Source organism: Chionomys nivalis, chromosome 8 (assembly GCF_950005125.1).
Source record: "Chionomys nivalis chromosome 8, mChiNiv1.1, whole genome shotgun sequence".
Taxonomy (NCBI): Eukaryota; Metazoa; Chordata; class Mammalia; order Rodentia; family Cricetidae; genus Chionomys; species Chionomys nivalis.
In genome coordinates, this window is record NC_080093.1 from 87,776,349 (window position 1) to 87,795,263 (window position 18,915).

The window sequence follows — 18,915 nt, forward strand, 5'->3', positions numbered from 1 at the left end:
CTGGCATAGAGACATAGAGCTCAGGAATGGTGTTTACAGGGAGCCTCAGAGCCTGGGATGAGCCAAATGTGCAGATGTGCATGGTCCCTAGGCTCAGAGAAAGCCACTGGTGCAACCAGTTTTCCTGAGGCCATGGGGCAGTTATGTTCTTGGGACATGCTGCCCTTAGACCTGAGTGTTGCAGCCTGCTGCTTCTGAGGCAGGTTGGGGCCTGCCCAGGAATTCCTTCATAATTCCGTAACACTGAGACTTAAAAACATCTGCCTCAGAGGATTCTAAACTTCCTTAGTTCATGGGTTTTGATGTTTCAGTAACTTTTTTTTTAAAAAACTAGTACCCATAGGCCCAAAGAACTAATAACTGTCATTTTTTAAGCATTTGTGCATAAACAGTTTTGTATTACTATATATTTATCCTAACAAAGTGAGTAGTTGTCTGAAAAAAAAAACTACATAAATTGAAAGGAAACATACTTTTATTTCATTCTTAAAGGACCACAGTTACTCACTAACAGAATCTGCTGAGTGCTGTGTAGTTCCCTGAATTCAACATTGCCAGCCACAGTTCCATGCTGCTCTTCGCGCGATGCTTGCTTTTTATCATAGCAACTGTTGAAAAGGAGTTTTACAAAGACATGACAGCTTTTAAAATAATGTAATGCGGTCTGATATTCAAACTTAACTTGTGTGGTAGCTAACCGAAGTTGAGGATTTCTTTTTCCCCCAGATTTATATGTGGCAGTACTCCTGTACTGCATTTTGCAGCAGGGTCTCACTGTGTCATCCAAACTGTTATCATCATGTATTCTTTTTTTTTTTTTTTTTTTTTAATGGATACTGGGAATTGAACCCAAGTTCTCTGGAAGAACAGCCAGTTTTCTTAAGCACGGAGCCATCTCTCCAGTCCCCCAGGCTGTTCTCAATTGATGTGCTCCTGTCTTAGCCTTCCAAGTTCTGAAGTTAGAGATGTGTGCCACCGTACTTGGCCCTTTACCATTTCTTGATATTCCTAACTCTGTAGAATAATGTTCCTGAGTTGCTGAGCTTTATGTCTTTTTTTTTTATTGATTTTTATTGAGTTCTACATTTTTCTCTGCTCCCCTCCCTGCCTCTTACCTCCCCCCTTCAACCCTCCCCCAAGGACCCCATCCTCCCAATTTACTCAGGAGATCTTGTCTTTTTCTAATTTCTACTTCCCATGTAGATTAGATCTATGTGAGTGTCTCTTAGTGTCCTCATTGTTGTCTAAGTTCCCTGGATTTTGGTTTGTAGGCTGGTTATCTTTGCTTTGTATTTAAAAACCACCTATGAGTGAGTACATGTGATAATTGTCTTTCTGTGTCTGGGTTACATCATTCAAAATAATATTTTCTAGCTCCATCCATTTTCCTGCAAAATTGAAGCTGCCATTATTTTTTTTTCTGATGTGTAGTATTCCACTGTGTGGATGTACCACATTTTTCTTATCCATTCTTCGGTCAAGGGGCATTTTGCGTTTCCAGGTTCTGGCTATGGCAAACAAAACTGCTATGAACATAGTTGAACACATGTCCTTGTGGCACGACTGAGCATCATCCTTTGGATATATACCCCAAAGTGGTATTACTGGGTCTTGAGGAAGGTTGTTTTCCTAATTTTCTGAGAAATCACCACACTGACATCCAAAGGGGTTATACCAGCTTGCATTCCCACCAGCAATGCAGAAGTATTCCCTTTTCCCTACAACCTCTCCAGCATAAGTTGTCATCGGTGTTTTTGATCTTGGCCATTCTTACAGGTGTAAGATGGAATCTCGGAGTTGTTTTGATTTGCATTTCTTTGATGACTAAGGATGTTGAACATTTCCTTAAGTGTCTTTCAGCCATTTTAGATTTCTCTGTTGAGAGTTCTCTGTTTAGGTCTGTACTCCAATTTTTAAAATTGGCTTATTTGTTCTTTTGAGGTCCAATTTCTTGAGTTCTTTGTATATTTTGGAGATCAGACCTCTGTCTGATGTGGGGTTAGTGAAGATCTTTTTCCATTCTGTAGGCTGTCGTTTTGTCTTGTTTACAGAAGCTTTTCGGTTTCAGGAGGTCCCATTTATTAATTGTTTCTCTCAGTGTCTGTGCTATTGGGGTTATATTTAGGAAATGGTCTCCTGTGCCAATGCATTCAAGTGTATTTCCCGCTTTCTCTTCTATAAGGTTCAGTGTGTCTGGCTTCATGTTGAGGTCTTTGATCCATTTGGACTTGAGTTTTGTGCATGGTGATAGATATGGGTCTATTTTCATTCTCCTACATGTTGATATCCAGTTATGCCAGCACCACTTGTTAAATATGATTTCTTTTTTTCATTTGATAGTTTTTACTTCTTTGTCAAAAATTGGTGTTCGAAGATGTGTGGATTGATACCCGGGTCTTCTGTTCGGTTCCGTTGGTCCTCCTGTCTGTTCTTATGCCAATACCAGGCTGTTTTCAACACTGTAGCTCTGAAGTAGAGTTTGAAGCAGGGATTGTGATGCCCACAGAAGTTCTTTTATTGTACAGGATTGTTTTGGTTATCCTGGGTTTTTGCTTTTCCATATGCAGTTGAGTACCGTTCTTTTGAGGTCTGTGAAGAATTTTGGTGGGATTTTGCTGGGCAGTAGGTTGAATCTGTAGATTGCTTTTGGTAAGAGAGCTCTATGTCTTGTTTATGGTGTGAAAACATTTTACTGAAATATGAGACTAGACATGACAATATGTATATATCTAGGTCCAACAGATTTTTTTTTAACAAATGAACTCAATGTAACCAAACCTTGGTCCAGAAACAGAATATTACCAGTATTCCAGAGCCGCTGCCTCAGTTTCCTTGTAGAGTCACACCTCATGGATGCCCTAATATCCTGACTTCTAATAGCATAGTTTCTCTTTTCCACATTTTTCAGATTTATTTTATGTGTGTGAGTGCTTTACCTGCATGTATGTGTACCAGGTGAGTGATGGTGGAAGCAAAGAGGAGGTATCTGGTGCCCTAGAACTAGTTTCAGATGGTTGTGTGACATCATGAAGGTGCTAAGAACCAAACCTAGGTCGTCTGCAAAAGGAACAAATGCTTTTTTAAAAAAAATTCTTTGTGCCTTTCACAACATGCCTCCAAATCACACCCATCCCCTCCCAAATAAAACAAAATAAGATTTAGAGAAAAGGAGAAAAAAGAAAGCAAAAAAAAAAAGGGGGGGAGGCAAATTTGTTCACGGAAGCTGCCGTGTGACACAGTGAGTCACTCAGTAAACCCCTTTATCCATATATGTTTACATGCAGGCATTTATCACAAAAAAATCATTTCCATTCTTCTGACAGTGGTCATTTGGGAGGTTTTCTGTTTCAGCATTATTATGAATGATGTTGTTTCTTATACTTGTCATTAGTGCATGCGTTTACATTTCTGTTGGAGAGATGTGTGCATGTGCATGCATGTGTTTTATTATATCCCTTCTCATAAGTTTAGTATGTTAATCATGTTAAATTGTGATTATAATTTGCATTCCTTGATGATTAATGAAATTGGCTGCCTTTCCATATATCTCTAAGCCAGTTGTATACTGTCTCTGGTGGAGCATCTGAACTGTTTTTTTTTTTGTTTGTTTGTTTGTTTTGATTGATTTGTTGAAGTTATTTTTATATATCCTAAATACAAGTCTTATGCTAGATACATATACACACAGAGATATGGACCATCTTCTCCTACTCTGTGCCTTTCTTTTCCATTCTCTAAATGGCAATTTTTAAAGTTTTTTGGGTTTTTTTGTTTGTTTTGTTTTGTTTTTGCTTTTCGAGATAGGGTTTCTCTGTAGCTTTGGAGCGTGTCCTGGAACTAGCTCTGTAGACCAGGCTGGTCTCGAACTCACAGAGATCCGCCTGCCTCTGCCTCCCGAGTGCTGGGATTAAAGTTGTGCACTGCCACCACCCTGTGCTACCCCGTGGCAGTTTTTTAATGCAGTTTCGCTTGTCATTGTTTTCTATTGTGACTTTCTACCCTGTTTAAGAGCTCTATGCCTTCCTCCAAGGTGTTTTTGGCTTCTGTTTCCCTGGTTCTTCCCCCTTGGAGTTCTCGCCCCCTACTTCCTGAAGACTCAGTCACCCCAGGAGCACTCTGTCATAGCTCTTACATTGTGCAGTATCTGCTCTTGCTTGTCTAAAGCCAGATGAGGAGCTCAAGGGCAGGAACCAGAGCGTAGTATAGGAGTTGGGAAGACACCTTCAGAGGGTTTGAGTAAAGGGGGGCAGTAGAAGTCTTCCATGCCCATTCCTTTTTCTATTTCACTTACAGCGTTTTCCAGACGTACTTCAGTCTGTACTCCCTTTTGATAAGCATAAAGATTTTCCACACCTTCGGGGTCTTCTGCAGGTTGAGAGTTACAGTGCTGCACGGAGGATTAACCAGTAGTGTCCACAACAATAGACATTAGGAAAGAAGCCCGGCCAGCAAAAAGTCCTGTGCACTGTATAGCTGGAAAATCTTCTCAAAGAGTAAGTGTGGTTGAGTTTGCGGTTTTCAGAAAGTATGAGCTCCCTTTGAGTGTTCTTAATGGATCTAGCTGGTGCACATAACCAGCGCTGCATTTGAAGGCTTGTATGGGTGTCCTACTCTAAGAGATATGAGTAATGGAGTCCAAAGCTGCCTACTTTATCCAAGAATAGCCACACTGAGGTGACAGCAAATGTTTTTCAAGGCCCTGCTAGGTACTAAGAATTGTTGTAGGCGTGGAGGAAGGAGCAGTAAATAAAGACAAAACCAATGCCTAGGGTCATTGAATTTCATATACATAAAAGTAGAAATGAGTGTGTTGGATGATGACAGATGTTGCAGAGGAAAATAGAAATGACAAAGTAGAGTGCTGATGGAATAGTGGGAAACGGTTTTAATTTTGTGTAGTGTGCTCAGGGAAGCCTCATGGGGAAGATAGCTCTAACCAAAAAGACTTGAGGAATGGGAGAATAACAACTTGTTGGATAATGTGCTATAGTTAGCAAAGATATGAAGGTCCCTACCATAGGAATATATGTGCTAGGCATTTTTAAGAACATTATAAGGAAACAGTCTGACTGGAAGGAGAACATAGGGAAGAGGGTAACCAAAATGAGGTCACGGACATAATAGGGATTCTGATAGTGAAGGGCCTTTTACTTTTTTTTTAAATTTTATTTTATACACATTGGTGTTTTGTCTTCATATATGTCTGTGTGAGGGTGTTGGATCCCATGGAACTGGAGTCACAGACAGTTGTGAGCTGCCATGTGGGTACTGGGAATGAAACCCTGGTTCTCTGGAAGAGCAGTCAGTGCTCTTAACCGCTGAACCATCTCTCCAGCCCCTGGAAGGGCCTCTTAAATCACTCTGGCTTTGACTTTGAGAAGCTATGTTTTTGGAGCTATATATTTGGAGCTATATTTTTAAGGTCTTTTTTTTTTAACATCTACGTCCATGTTGGTGGAGTAACTGTGGTGGAGGTAGCTTATCAGGAGAAACAGTCATCTGAAGAAATGAGCACAAACCCAAGGTGTCAGAATGAGGAAAGCTCAACCTTTGCAGCATGTCTTTCCTCTGTTCTTCATAGATGGCAACTCACTAGCGTTCATCTTCTCACTGCAGAGGTTGGGCCTTTGCATTGTGCTACAGATGAGTAAGTAGAGGTACCCAGCCTTTTCCAGTCCCTTGAGCTGTTTCTGTTTCCTTGACCTCCCCTGAGACAGTACAGCTTATGGGAAGTATGCTCTTCCAAGGCAGAGGAGGCCTCTTGCTGTCAGTCAGCTTAAGCTTAACTAGATGGGAGTGCTTGAGAAGGGTGAATATGAGGTCAAGACTTAGGGGGGCAGGAAAGGCTCCAGAAAAAAAGCTGACATCTGGCCTGGGTACTTAAGAAAGAAGGGGGGCAGAGGACATGCCAGAGAGATGAACTTGCTGAATAAACGCTTGGAGGCATCAGTCCTCCTGGAATGGAATACAGGGAGTGACATTCTCTGTTGTCTGGTAGGAAAGACACTGACTAAGATTAGGACTGTGACCTCTGCATCGCTGTCTTTATTATGGACCTGCTCCATTCTTTTTGCTCAAGTGACAGAAGACAGGGGTTAGTCCCTCGGAGCAGTACAAGCCTCCATTGTTTTCTTTTCTGAAGTGGTAACAAGTCATTAGACAGTGTGGGTTCCCTTGTCTTGCCAGTGCAAGGCAGAGCTGCTGGCCGAGAGCTGAGTGTGCGGATTGGCAGCAGCAGTTGTATGGAGGGTTTCAAGACTGTCTTGGCACCAGACAGATTTCCTTTGGCCTAGAATTGCCTCATGATCACTCACCCCAGATCAGGTCTTCGGGAAGTGTTTAACTTCAGCTTCAATCTACAGAGTCTGTGTTCCAGTGGAAAGGGCCATCTGGCAGGAAGAGGGATTGGAAATTGGTTGAGGTTGAGGAGGAGGCTGGGAAAGCAGTGTAGGGGTGACGAGTGAACTGTAAAGAGTTCTTTTTTTTTTTTCTCATTCAACAACAAGAACAACAAAATTATTTTTTCCTGTGGCTGGTTTTTCAGCCACTTTTGAGTCCTGTAAAAAAAAAAAAAAAAAAAAAAAAAAAAACCCTGGTGATCCTTTAGCCCTCTAGCCAACAAACCCTACGTCCTTTCTTCCTTGATAGGCTCTCTGCACTTGGGAAGAGTGTGGTTGGTGAAGGAGAAAAGGGTCTTTTGGTTTGGAAGGGATTGTTTCAGTTTTTAGAAGTCCTTTCTGGTGTCCTTTCTTAGACATCTTATTCCCTCCCAGTCATCCTGGTTCACCTACCTACTCTCCTTTCCCTTGCTCATTGCTAGGCATAGCACAGCCAGACACCCAGTCTAATGTTGACCTTCTCTGCGTGTAGCTATGGCACATGGAGGCACGGCTGAAGATTCAGTCTCCAAGAAAAAGCCAGAGGGTTTTTTCAAGTTTCAAGTCTATTTCTAGGATCCTTTTTATCTTTCTGATAATCAGGAAGAGAGTTGACTGGGAAAGAACCCAGGGAGGGAAGGGTGTGCATAGCCTCTTCCTAGGAGCAGGAGAGCTTTTCCACAATTAGCAAGAATCTTCTTTGCTTCATGAATAGCTGATTATGTGGGGATCCAGAAGACGCTGAAGTGCTGAGGATAAGGGTGAAGTCCCATGGAGCAAAGGCTCATCCTAGTTCAGCTGTTGTTAAGCTTCTTCCAAAAGGAGTTCCAATGTTAATTGCTAGGACTCTTTGGAAAAATGTGAAAGACTTGTAGGCCCTCTTTGGGAAGCTGCCAGACTATTCCTCTATCTCTTTGGACAGAGCCTGTGGATGAGGAAGTCGTTGGTAAGTGGGTACAGAGGGTCAGAGTAGGTGTTTTGTGGGCATAATGAGCAGGTAAGTGGGCCCTGAGGTCAGACCATAGCTGTGTGTTGTCTGGTGACAGTCCTATAATTTTGTTGGTTGCAGTGTTGTGGCTACAATTAAGTTCTTATACCACACTTGAAAGCTCAGGTTCCTTTGTCATCTTTTCTGTCCCTTTTGTGCTGCTTTGTAAGCTGTGACCTTCACACAAGTCGATGTAGGAAATTAAAGAAATGGAGGTGTTAGTAGAACTTTTCCGTTGTTTAGAGGCTTCCTTTGTTAGATGTCTTTTAAAATTTTTATTTGTCTGTCTACGCACATAAGTATATGGTTTTTTTTTTTTGTTTTTTTGTTTGTTTTTGGTTTTTTCGAGACAGGGTTTCTCCGTAGCTTTTGGTTCCTGTCCTGGAACTAGCTCTTGTAGACCAGGCTGGCCTCGAACTCACAGAGATCCGCCTGCCTCTGCCTCCCGAGTGCTGGGATTAAAGGCGTGCGCCACCACTGCCCGACACATAAGTATATGTAAACATGGTAGCCAGAAGTCAAAGTTAGTGTTTTTCTCAATAGCTCTCCATCTTATTTTTCTAAGTCAGGGTCCCTCACTGAACCTGGAACTTGGTGATTGGTTAGACTGATTCGCCAGCAAACCCCAGGGATCCTCCTCTTTCTGCTTCCACAGTACTGGGGTACAGGTGTATGGCACTGTGCCCAGCTCTTACATATGTGCTGGGGCTCCAAAATCGGGTCCTCATGCTTGTGCAGCAAGCTTTTTACCCACTGAGCCACCTCCCAGCTTGTTGGGTGTCTTGACTACTCGCTAGTAAAAAGAAAAGAAGAGTGATGGACAGTTTCTGTTTCCTGTCAGTGGCCATTGTAACACCAGCATGGGGGAAGCTTTCCCTTACATGCTCATCTCTTTTTTTCCCCATTCTCAGGGTTCTGCAAAGTCATGTTGCATGCACAGTTATGTCTGCAGGAAGTTACTGAAGGGACATTAACCTAGTGGGGGAACACTGTTTTTTTTTTTGTTGTTTTTGGTCTGTTCTCAGAGGCTGGGCATCCCTGAAAAAGATCTCTCTTCAGAAATTAACATTATTATCTTATGATTTCTATTATTTACTATCTATAATGATTAGTGTGCATGTACAGGTATTATGTGTATGAATGTGGGTGCTCCTGTATAATGGCTTATGTGTGGAAGTCATATGAGAACTTTCAGGAATTGGTTTTCTCCTTCCACCTTTTTGTGGGTTTCAGGTATTGAACTCAGGCCGTCAAGCTTGAATAGCAAGTATGGTTACCTGCTGGGCCATCTCAATGACTCCCTCTTGAACTTTTGAGATCCCTCTTGAATTGTGGGTTAGATTGTATTACCTGTTGAAGGCTGAACTGGGCAAAAGCAGGAAACTTCCAGAAGGTCTATGGATTCCAGACAGCCAAGAGGCTATACCATGCACTGGTACAAGCTTCTCTTCTCTGCACCGCTCCTGAGTACTATCTAAGAAGTTTTGTATGCTTGTGCTATGGCCCAGCTTCCTAGTGCTCCCTGCTGAGATACAGGCCTAGAGCTGTACTGGGGAAGCTAGCCAGGTACAGGCAGAGGGCTAGGGTTGTCAGTTCTGGCATGGAGAACAGTTTAAATGGGCTCTGGCTAACTACTATTACACAAAAATGTCAATTGCTTTGGAAGATTTTCTAATTTTCTTTTTTTTTTTTTTTTTGATTTTCGAGACAGGGTTTCTCCGTAGCTCTTTTGGGTCCTGTCCTGGAACTAGCTCTTGTAGACCAGGCTGGCCTCGAACTCACAGAGATCCGCCTGCCTCTGCCTCCCGAGTGCTGGGATTAAAGGCGTGCGCCACCACCGCCCAGCCAGATTTTCTAATTTTCAAGAGAAGTTAGAACCTCAATTTTTTTTGACACAACTTTTTAAATGTTTGACCACTAATTTGGGTTATTTAAAAATAAAGGGAAGTCTTGATAAGACTTAGCTTTCCTCTTGTGGGCCACAGTTTATGTCCTCCAGTATAAGCTGCTCTTCCAAGGAGTTTGGAAGTGGGGACAAAGCAAGAAAAGAAATGTCTAGCTACTAGAATGAATGGCAGGAAACATTGTTTTGAAATACAAGGAATACAGTTAGTTGTTAGCTGAGAAAACTGTTAGATGGGGTATGGTTAGTGCTTGCATAAAACCCAGTTATATTGAGAATCAGGGGTTGAAGAAACGATGGTTTCTGGAGGAGCAAACAAGTGTTCATCTTCTCTTTGTTCACAGTTGAGCAAATCTTGGGAAGAGTGAGTGGTGACGTCAGACCTTTCTGAGAACTCACCTTGTTGTAGGACACAGATTTCCACATGTAAGGTATCTAAGACTAGCCTAAAATGCTTACTAGGAATGCAATTTTCTGGTCCCGTCCCTACAGATTCCCATTGAAATGGTGGAGATGGAACCGAGGACTCTGCATTTTTTTTGATAAGCCCCTCTATAATCTTAAAGAAAGTAGACCGTAAAGCCAGAGAACTATAGTAATTTGGGAGTCACTTAATTACCCTGGAGCTAAATTTCCTAATTGGAAATATAAGGCTGTATTACTCCTACCTCATAGAATGGTAAGAATTGAATTAGAAGATTCCTGAAGGCAAAATGGAGCTGGGGCCTAAGATGGGCCACTTAGGCCCCAATTCCTGACTTCCACTTTCTTGTTGTGTTACTTGGGTGGCTTGTTCCCTGTTCTGTATCTTGGCGTCCTCTATAAAGTGTAAATAATGATAATAATAGTAAGGCTGAAGAAATGGCTCAGTGGTTAAGAGCACTGACTGCCCTTCCATTGGTCTGGAGTTCAATTCCCAACAACCACATGGTGACTTACAACCATCCATAATGAGATCTGGTGCCCTCTTCTAGCATGATGCATACATGCAGACAGAACACTGTATACATAATAAATAAATCTTTAAAAAATGATAATAGTAGTACCTACTTCACGAGGGTATCCAAAGGATTCAGTGTTTTAATATATGTGAAGTGCCTTTAGTTTTAGCTACTATAATTGCAGAAGGAATCTTGGAGCATGTAAACACACCTTAATATTTTCTTTAGGTTAGTTTCCTGTGAGTAACAAACAAATTAAGGCTTATGGGGTTTATTTAGGGTTTCTATTGCTGTGATGAAACACAATGACCAAAAACAACTTGAGGAGGAAGGGGCTTATTTTGCTTATACTTGTATATCACAGTTTAATCAGACAGTCAGGGAAGGAACTCAAACAGGGCAAAAACCTGGAGGCAGGAGCTGATGCAGAGGCCATGGAGGAGTGCTGCTTACTGCCTTGTTCCTATTGCTTCCTCAGTCTACATTCTTACAATGCCCATGACCACCAGCCCAGAAATGCACTACCCATAGTGATCTGGGCCCTCCCACATCAACTATTGATCAAGAAAATGCACCATGGGTTTGCCCACAGGCCTCTACCTGCTAAAATATTTTGCTTGGCCAAAATGTAAGTTTTAAATATGATTTCGGGGGCTGGCAAATGACTCATCAAGTAAGGTGCCTGTTACCAAGCCTGGCAAACTGAGTTGGATCCCTGCGACCCGCATTGTGGAAGAAGAGAACTCTCTGGAAGTTGCCCTCTGACCTCCACACAAACCATAGCACATACATACATGTGCCCACACATGCACACAAAATAATGTAATAAAATTTGGAAAGATTAAAATACTTATTTGTGTATCCTGCAAATCATTTTGAACTTACTATATGAAAAAAAAAAACTTTGACAAAAACCTGAAACAATCCATTTATAAGGAAGAAAGTTTTATTTTGGCACATGGTTTCAGAAGTTGCGGTACATGGTCACTTTGGGCCTGTGGAAGTACACTATATTACAGTGGGACCATGTGGTGCAGGACACCTATTCACTTCATTATTTCTGGGAAGTGAGCACAGTGTCCTGCTTCCAGGCTCCACTCCCAGTAGTCTGACCACCTCCCAGTAGTGCCACAGGCTGTAGACCCGGCTTTCAAAGGGACGTTCAAGAGCAAAACTGTACCCTTTGTAATGGTTTAAGTGAAATGCTGTGTGGATCCCCGGTTGACAGCAGTGGGCAGCGGGCCATGAGACCACGCCACAGGTCCCGAAGTGGCTGCAGTGGGCATCAGGTTCTGAAACCTCGGCAGGCCACGAAGGCAGCCGGGTCCCAGGCAGGAAGCCACTTGATGGGTGAGAGACCAAGACGGACAGGCATGCCATGCAGAGTGAGTTGGATATTTATTTAGTGGGTTATAGAAGGGAAGGGGAGAAGTGGAGAGAAGGGACAAAAGCTGCATCTGAGAGAGGGGGAAAGAGAGAGAGAGAGAAATAAAGGAAGGGACTCAGGCTGAAAGCTGAAGGGACAGGACAGACCTTTACACCCTTCACTTACTAGTTTAATGGGTTTTGTGTGGAGTCCATGGGATTTTTTTAAAATATACTTTCAAAATTATTCCATCTGCTAAATAATTATATTTATACCTTTCCAATCTGGATATGTCCTTAAGTTTCAACTTTTTTTTCTCCCCATTTCATTATTTACCAAAAAATGATCCTTCAATGGTGGCTCTTTTTACTATTATACCCGTGCATGTTATACAGATGGGCATTTCTTTTCATGTGTTTGAATGTTTTACCTGCATACCACTTATGTACCTGGTTCCCATGAAGGCCAGTAGAGGGTATTGTACCCCTTGGAATTGGAGTTACTGACAGTTGGGAGCCTCCATGTGGGTGCTGGGAATTGAACCTGGAAGTCTTCTGTAAGAACAACTGGGGCTTTTAGCTACCAAACCATCTCTCTAGTCCCAGGATAGGCTTTTGTTTTTGTTTTTACTTAATAAATATTTAAATACCTTATGCATATTTTATTTTAGTAGATATTAGGAAAACATGACTATTACTTCTAACCCCTAATTGTATGGTTTCTTTTAGATGCCACATTATCAGAATAGCCTTTCATGAACATGTCAGATACCACTTCCTCTTCATTCTCCTTTCTTCACCCAGGCTTCAACTACTTATCACTGCCTAATATAATAATATGCACTTAGTAGTCAGCACAGGACATCTATGTGAGCTCATGAGGACAGACCTTACTCTTCGCTGGATCACCATTTGGGCAGAGTTTCTCAGCAAATGCTTTTTGAAGGAATGACTGGTTTATTGCTTAGAAAAAAAAAGGCTAACTTTTTTTTTAAAAGAAAAGGAAATATTTCAGTTTTACCCATGAGTAATAAATAAATAATAGGGAAAGAGGTAGGAAAATACAGCAAAAATTATAAATGCGATGAATGATGGGAAACTTAAAAACGAGAAATAGAAATCATTTTCTCTGAGGCAACAAATTATCTGCTAGCTCACAGACTCTTCTCCACTAGAGGCCAGGGGTGGGAAAGTGGTTTTTGCCACTTGCCACAGGAACCCTTGTGGCCTTGATGGACCTCTCCGGAAGATACTTGAAGTGCTTCTGGCTGTCTGAGGAAACTTGGTTTACAGAAGTGTCGTCTTTGCAGGGCTCTGGGTTTGCAGAGAGCCGACATGACCATGACTGCCAACAAGAACTCCAGCATCAATCATGGAGCCGGAGGCACTAAGGCCCCTCGGGAGACTCTGAGCAGGTAAGTACGGGTGGTGTATTTGTGGGACAAGGCATTGAGAATCTGCCAAATAGTGTGGGACCTAGGTAGGATCTTTGTCAGACTATAAATATCAGTCATGACTGCTGATCATACTATTTACTTGTTTGGGCCCAACTTTTGCTGACCATTAGGTAGAAGTCTTGTCTGACACACACCATTTTCTAGTTCTAAAAATCTCTGTTTGGGATAGCAGCTAGGAACCTTAAAAGCAAGCTCTGCTTTGTACTGTGGGAGCCCTAGCATTCCAAGAACAGGACAGCAAGAAGCAGCTTAGAGAAGATGAGAACATTTTCTAGCCTGTGCTGGGGTGGTGGTAGGTAGGCAGTTACACATATTAGCGTAAGTTCCAAGCAGAAGTCTAATCTCTGTAATAACTTAGGCCTGGCCACAAAGAAAACAACTTGGGGAATTTTAGTCAGTGTCTGCTATTATCTACTGTCCTGTTGTTTTTATCGTCTTTGCAAAGGTGAAAATATAAGACTATAGAGAAAGATTTTGGAATCTTACAGAACTGGGTTCAAATTTAAGCTCAAATAGTTAACCAAATACTGAGATCTCGGAACTTTTTCTGGTGCTCTAAAGTCTTTGTTGACTCCTCTGTAAAATCACAGTAATAACAGTACCCGACTATCAGAGTTGCTGTGAGGATTCAGTGAGGGGACATGGCTGTGTTTAGCATAGGGGCTAGTAGTGTGAAGCTGCTGGAATAATGGCAGCTCCCACTATGATGTGTGATAAAGAGCTTCCAGAACTGGCATACCAATGTGTCTCTCTCTCTCTCTAATACTTCTCAAGACTTGGCCAAAATTGCTGTTGTTCTGGAAGAACGTTTAGGCTAAAAGCCACAGATGTTTTCACAGCCTCTTCTGTGTATCTCAGATGGACAGATTTGGCTGGTAGGCTCTTGGTCACTAGGAGAGACAGGTGTGAGAACACTAAGCTGTGCTTGGATAGCACTAGCTCTTTCCTAATGTCTGGGCTGAACCCAGTGAGGGATGGCACCTTACATTGGACTGAGGTGGAGGTGAATGTTTCACTCAGAGCCGGTGTCCAGATATGGCTAGCTTGATAAGATTCAAGACATAGCATGTAGGGAGTGACTGGTATGAATGAGGAAGGGATTCCTCCACACTGTACATGTAAGACTTGGTCTTTGTTCAAACCTATGAACCATGCCAATCACACAGGGCTTGGTAGGCTGTATCTTCTTAAATATGTAGAGCTTTGGTTTTAGTCAAAAATATCTATAGCAAGACCAGTAAGAACTGGTCCCCAAACTAAACTCTTCCAAAGCATTAAGTGACTGAGACATTCTGCCTCTGGGAACCACTCTGTTGGGCTCAAACTACACTGATGACAAGTCTGTCTTGGTGTGTGTGAGCACAAGTTTGTACTCTTGGTCTATAACCCCTGGTTCTTCCAAACACAATACACACTTTTGCACTGAATTTTGTACTGAATGTATAGTCCTCCTCCCATTGTGTCCTAAGTGCTAGGATTACAAGCTTGCACCACTACACATGGACCCACTTTTTGCACCACTACACACTTTCTTTAAAAAAAAAAAAAAAAAAAAGGCTGGGCAGTAGTGGCGCACACCTTAATCCCAGCACTAGGGAGGCAGAGGCAGGTGAATCTCTGTGAGTTCAAGGCCAGCCTGGTCTACGAGAGCTAGTTCTAGGACAGGCTCCAAAGCTACAGAGAAACTTTGTCTCGAAGAAAAAAAAAAGTCACTGTTATGAGGAATGAAATAAACACCTGTGATTGTATAGTGTTATTCTTATATGTATTTGTACCACGTGCACGCCTGGTACATACAAATATCAGAACATCAGATACTCTGGAACTAGAGTTATAGGCAGTTGTGAACTGCCACATAGGTGTTGGAACTGAATTCCAGTCCTCTGCAGGAGCATCCAGTGCTCAGAACCACTGTGTCATATGTCTGGCCCTCTACTTTTATTTTATTTACATGAATGTGTGTCTGTGTGTTAGATATGCACATGCGTGTGGCTGCCCATGGAAGTCAGAAAAGAGCATAGGATCCCACAGACCTAGAGAGGTTGTGTGTGACCTTCCAGATGTGGGTTTTGGGAACTAAACTCTAATTTCCAACTTGTTGGGATTTCGGAGTTGCAGGATGTGCAGTGTTTACATTAAACTGCAAAGCAGAACCAGGACTGCTGACACATCCCCAGTTTCTATTTGGAATACACGCCTACATGCTTCCAAATGTTTTCAGGAACTGCTTTTCCTTTTAGTTTTCCAGCACAATTGCCATCCAGACACTCTGCCCAGTGTTTGTAAATATCTGAGCTTCAGATGCACCTTTGAAAAAGCCCCTCTCCAGCTCCTTCTGTGACTTCACTTCCTTCCTGCCACGTTTCCACTCCTCTCCCTCCCTCCATTTCTGGGAACCTGGCTTTGTCTAGCTGTGTCCTTCACTCAAAAGTCACCCCTGAACCATAGGTGTTTCATGGATGGACACTGTGATCCTGTGGTTTCTATGGCCGATTTCATCTTAGCCACTTTCTCTGTGTAGTTGTGCTGGATGGAACAGGAGGTCACTGGTTCAATTAGGAAATCACTAATGTCTGTGAACTCTTGAGTGCTCCTTTGAGTGCCAGGTTCTGTGCTGACCACTGGGGAACAAAGAAAGGATGATCTACTCCCTTTCCAAGGTATTTACAATTTGATGCTCTTGGCATTTGAATATTGTAGTTTGACTTTTCAGTAGATTTGTTGGCGGTGACCTGGGGCCCTTTTATCATTGCCAGCTCAAGAGTCGGGGGGCAGGGGAACAGACAACACAACATGTTGGTGTGGGCAGAAGTTTGATTGGAGAGGGCAGGGGCGGGGTGAGGGGTGTGGAGAACTCTTGGAATCGGAAACTAGTGGGTATGAGCATACGGGACCCCAGTGCCACTGTTCAGATCTTTATTTGCAAGGCTTCATTTTTGGCTTGCTCATGGCTGTGCCTGATGCTGCCCCCAGCCAGTCTGGTCAAAGATCCTGGATTCTATTACTAAGATTTTAATTAGGTTTTCTGCACATTTATTCCCTTTTTTCCCTTTGATGCACAGTCGTGATTTACTGGGAGCCTGGAGTAGGGAGAAAACGTAAGCTTTGTCATTTGCTGTGTCTTGGCCTCCTGGATCAGATTTCCTTTTCTCTTTGTGGGTGAGGCCAGTGAACACTTGCCTCTCCTCACCTGACAGGCACAACCCTGCAGGCTGTTTCTACTCTAGCATCTACAGTTTGATGCCCAACTCAACAGGAGGAGGTGGGGTTCTCAAAGCTTCTCTAAATTGCAGAGGTCAGATTGTATTGGTGCTGATGACCTGGAGTGGAATCAGACTTGTAGATAAGGACGTATTCTAGTTAGAGCTCCTTCACCAGCGTTGATGGGGGTCAGTTTGGCTACTTGCTGCTCTCAGATTTCACTTGTACTGTAGGGCCTGAACATTTCTACTAGAAACTCTAGTGCCTAGGTCATAGCTATTTAGAAGTTAACCTGCCAGTCTCGTGTTTGGTGGCCTTGATTCTGGTTGTAGATTATAGGAAACCTGGGTATCTATAAGGAATGCCTTCTGCGTTCCCAAAGCCTGGAGCATTGACTGTCTTATGGAAGGCACTGCCTATTTGTTGGTCACTCCATTAGGGAGGGTAGCCTCCTTTATTGAGCATAATCTGCTGGTAATGTCTTGATGATCCTTCTCTACTTTGGTCATTCTTCCCATCCATACTCAGTGATCTTTTATTTTTAAATGAAAGTAGGAGGGTGACTTGTAAGGACGAAAGTGTTCAGAGGATGTGGAGAGTGATAAGAGAGGGCAGTGTGGGGGGTATGAGCAAATACATACAATTTATGTATGCATGAAAAAGGAGTTCATTCTGATAAGCATGGTGCCTCAGTGAGTAAAGAACCTTGCAACCAAGCTCAGTGACATGAATGGCCTGAGTTTTGTCATCCCTGGGACCCATGTTGTGGAAGGAGAGAAACGACTCCCATAAATTGTGCTCTGGACTTCTACACACAAGCATACATGAAAACATACAAACACACACACAAAAAAATTAAAAAGCAAAATAAAAGTATCTCATTCTTATAGATGATTGATTTTCTCAGCCTGCTTTAATGTATTCCAGAGGTCCAAAGTCTTCCTTTCATTTTATAGTGTCCTCTGCTCTTCTCATTCCAAACTGATGTACTTTCTTTAAAAAGTTCCTGCCTTTCTTCTAAGACACAGTCTCACTGCATAGCCCTGGGTGGCCCAGAACTTGCTATGAAGACTAGGCTAGCCTTGAACACTGCCTGTCTTTCCCTCCCAAGTGCTGGGATTAAAGGCATGCACCACCATGCTGGCATGATTTTCTTACATACAAATCATACACTCTGTTGCACTAGTTAGACAGCACACACACTATCACTTGAAGGTAGATTCCCTTTCTTTATTGGGTTTCCCGTGAAATTGCCATGATGTAATAGGATGCAATAGGCTTCTTGGACACAGTGGTTGTCTGCAGAACGAGCTTGTAAGATCAGCCCTCAGGATACTCAGAAGGCTTTTCCCTGTAAGAGTCAAGGAGATCCTTACTGAATTAAAAAGTTTGGGGATTCTGTTGGGAAGGTGCTAGAGTCACCACCTGACTTCTGGTTGATAGTAGAAAAAGAGATGGGTGAGTTTAAAAGGGAACTATCTAGTTTTCACACGAAATTTAAAGGTAGCTAAATAAGAATTTATTGGGTCAGAAAATAAACGTGTTCTTTATCTCCAGCCTCTCTAGACAGTAAAAGAGTTTTAAATGAAAAAATGACTTCCATCATGATGATGGTTTAGTGAATATGTATATTCACACTAAGAATGTGACAGGAAAGTCATCCACCTGAGCACTTCTGTTGAGCAGCTGATTGTGCCACAGTGAGTCTAAAAAGGAAAAACTTCTGATAGGTCTAAAAACCCCTAAGACCATAAATATAAATTAAGTCCTTTTTATCTATCCTTTAAATTTAGCATAAAATGCTAGTTCTCTGTCAAACTGTCCTGCTGTCCTGGAACTCACTCTGTAGATCAGGCTAGCCTTGAACTCACAGAGATCGACCTACCCCTGCCTCCCGAGTGCTGGGATTAAAGGTGTGCGCCACCACCACCACCACCCAGCCAAGAAAGTTGTGGTTAAATGCCTCTCATCTCTCTTACTCTGTCAGCTAGAAGTTCTGTGGCAACTTCAGCACTTTGCCTGACACAGTCACCAAAGTTTTAGTACAGTAAGGATCTCCTTGCTCCCAGCTTTAAATAACATTTTCCTTACTTGCTTTTAAGTACCAATGGCAGTTCCTAAGTCACCAGTTTTAGAAATTTGCTTTAGTAGTATGCCATTTATAGGCTGGCCTTGTTAATCTACTGCCAAGTAGTCAACCTCTGATTTCATAGCATACAATACCATTTTGTCAGACTCTCATCTTCTGTGAATTAGGAATTCAGACTGAGCACTGCCTGAAATGATGCAGTGGCAGACTATATTAGCTGGCAGTATCTTGACACATGTTAGGAAGTTGATGCTGGAGGTTGCTGGGACCTCCCCCAAGGTCTTTGAGCCAGAATTCTTAGGCATACCTCTCCAGTTGTCCTGGTTTTACACAGAACTTGAGAGACAGGAACTAGAAGCTCTGTCTCTCCGGGGTTTGGCACAGATTGATGTCACCTATATTCTGTTGGCCATGCAGTTGCAGAACTCAGGTACAAAAGAGGGATCACTTTGGCAGAGGGCATGATAGAGAATTTGGGGACCATGTTCTAAAACCATCACATGTGTTTTTGGCACAGTCTCCTGGAACTTAGTTTCTGTCCTCCTTGGCTTTTCATAAAGCCAACTTTAATTTACACAGCTGTGCAGGTTTGTA

The 18,915-nt window shown here is 42.5% G+C and overlaps 1 protein-coding gene across 7 annotated transcripts in view; it reads left to right on the plus strand.

Moving 5' to 3' along the window:
• Window positions 1-18,915, plus strand: part of Dennd2b (DENN domain containing 2B) — a 199,668-nt gene that overhangs the window by 133,374 nt on the left and 47,379 nt on the right. For all 7 annotated transcript variants that reach the window (XM_057777384.1, XM_057777383.1, XM_057777385.1 and 4 more), the window contains one exon: window positions 12,885-12,989. In XM_057777384.1, the coding sequence (XP_057633367.1) occupies window positions 12,910-12,989 (80 nt within the window). In that variant the 5' untranslated portion in view covers window positions 12,885-12,909. The remainder of the gene's footprint in view (window positions 1-12,884; window positions 12,990-18,915) is intronic.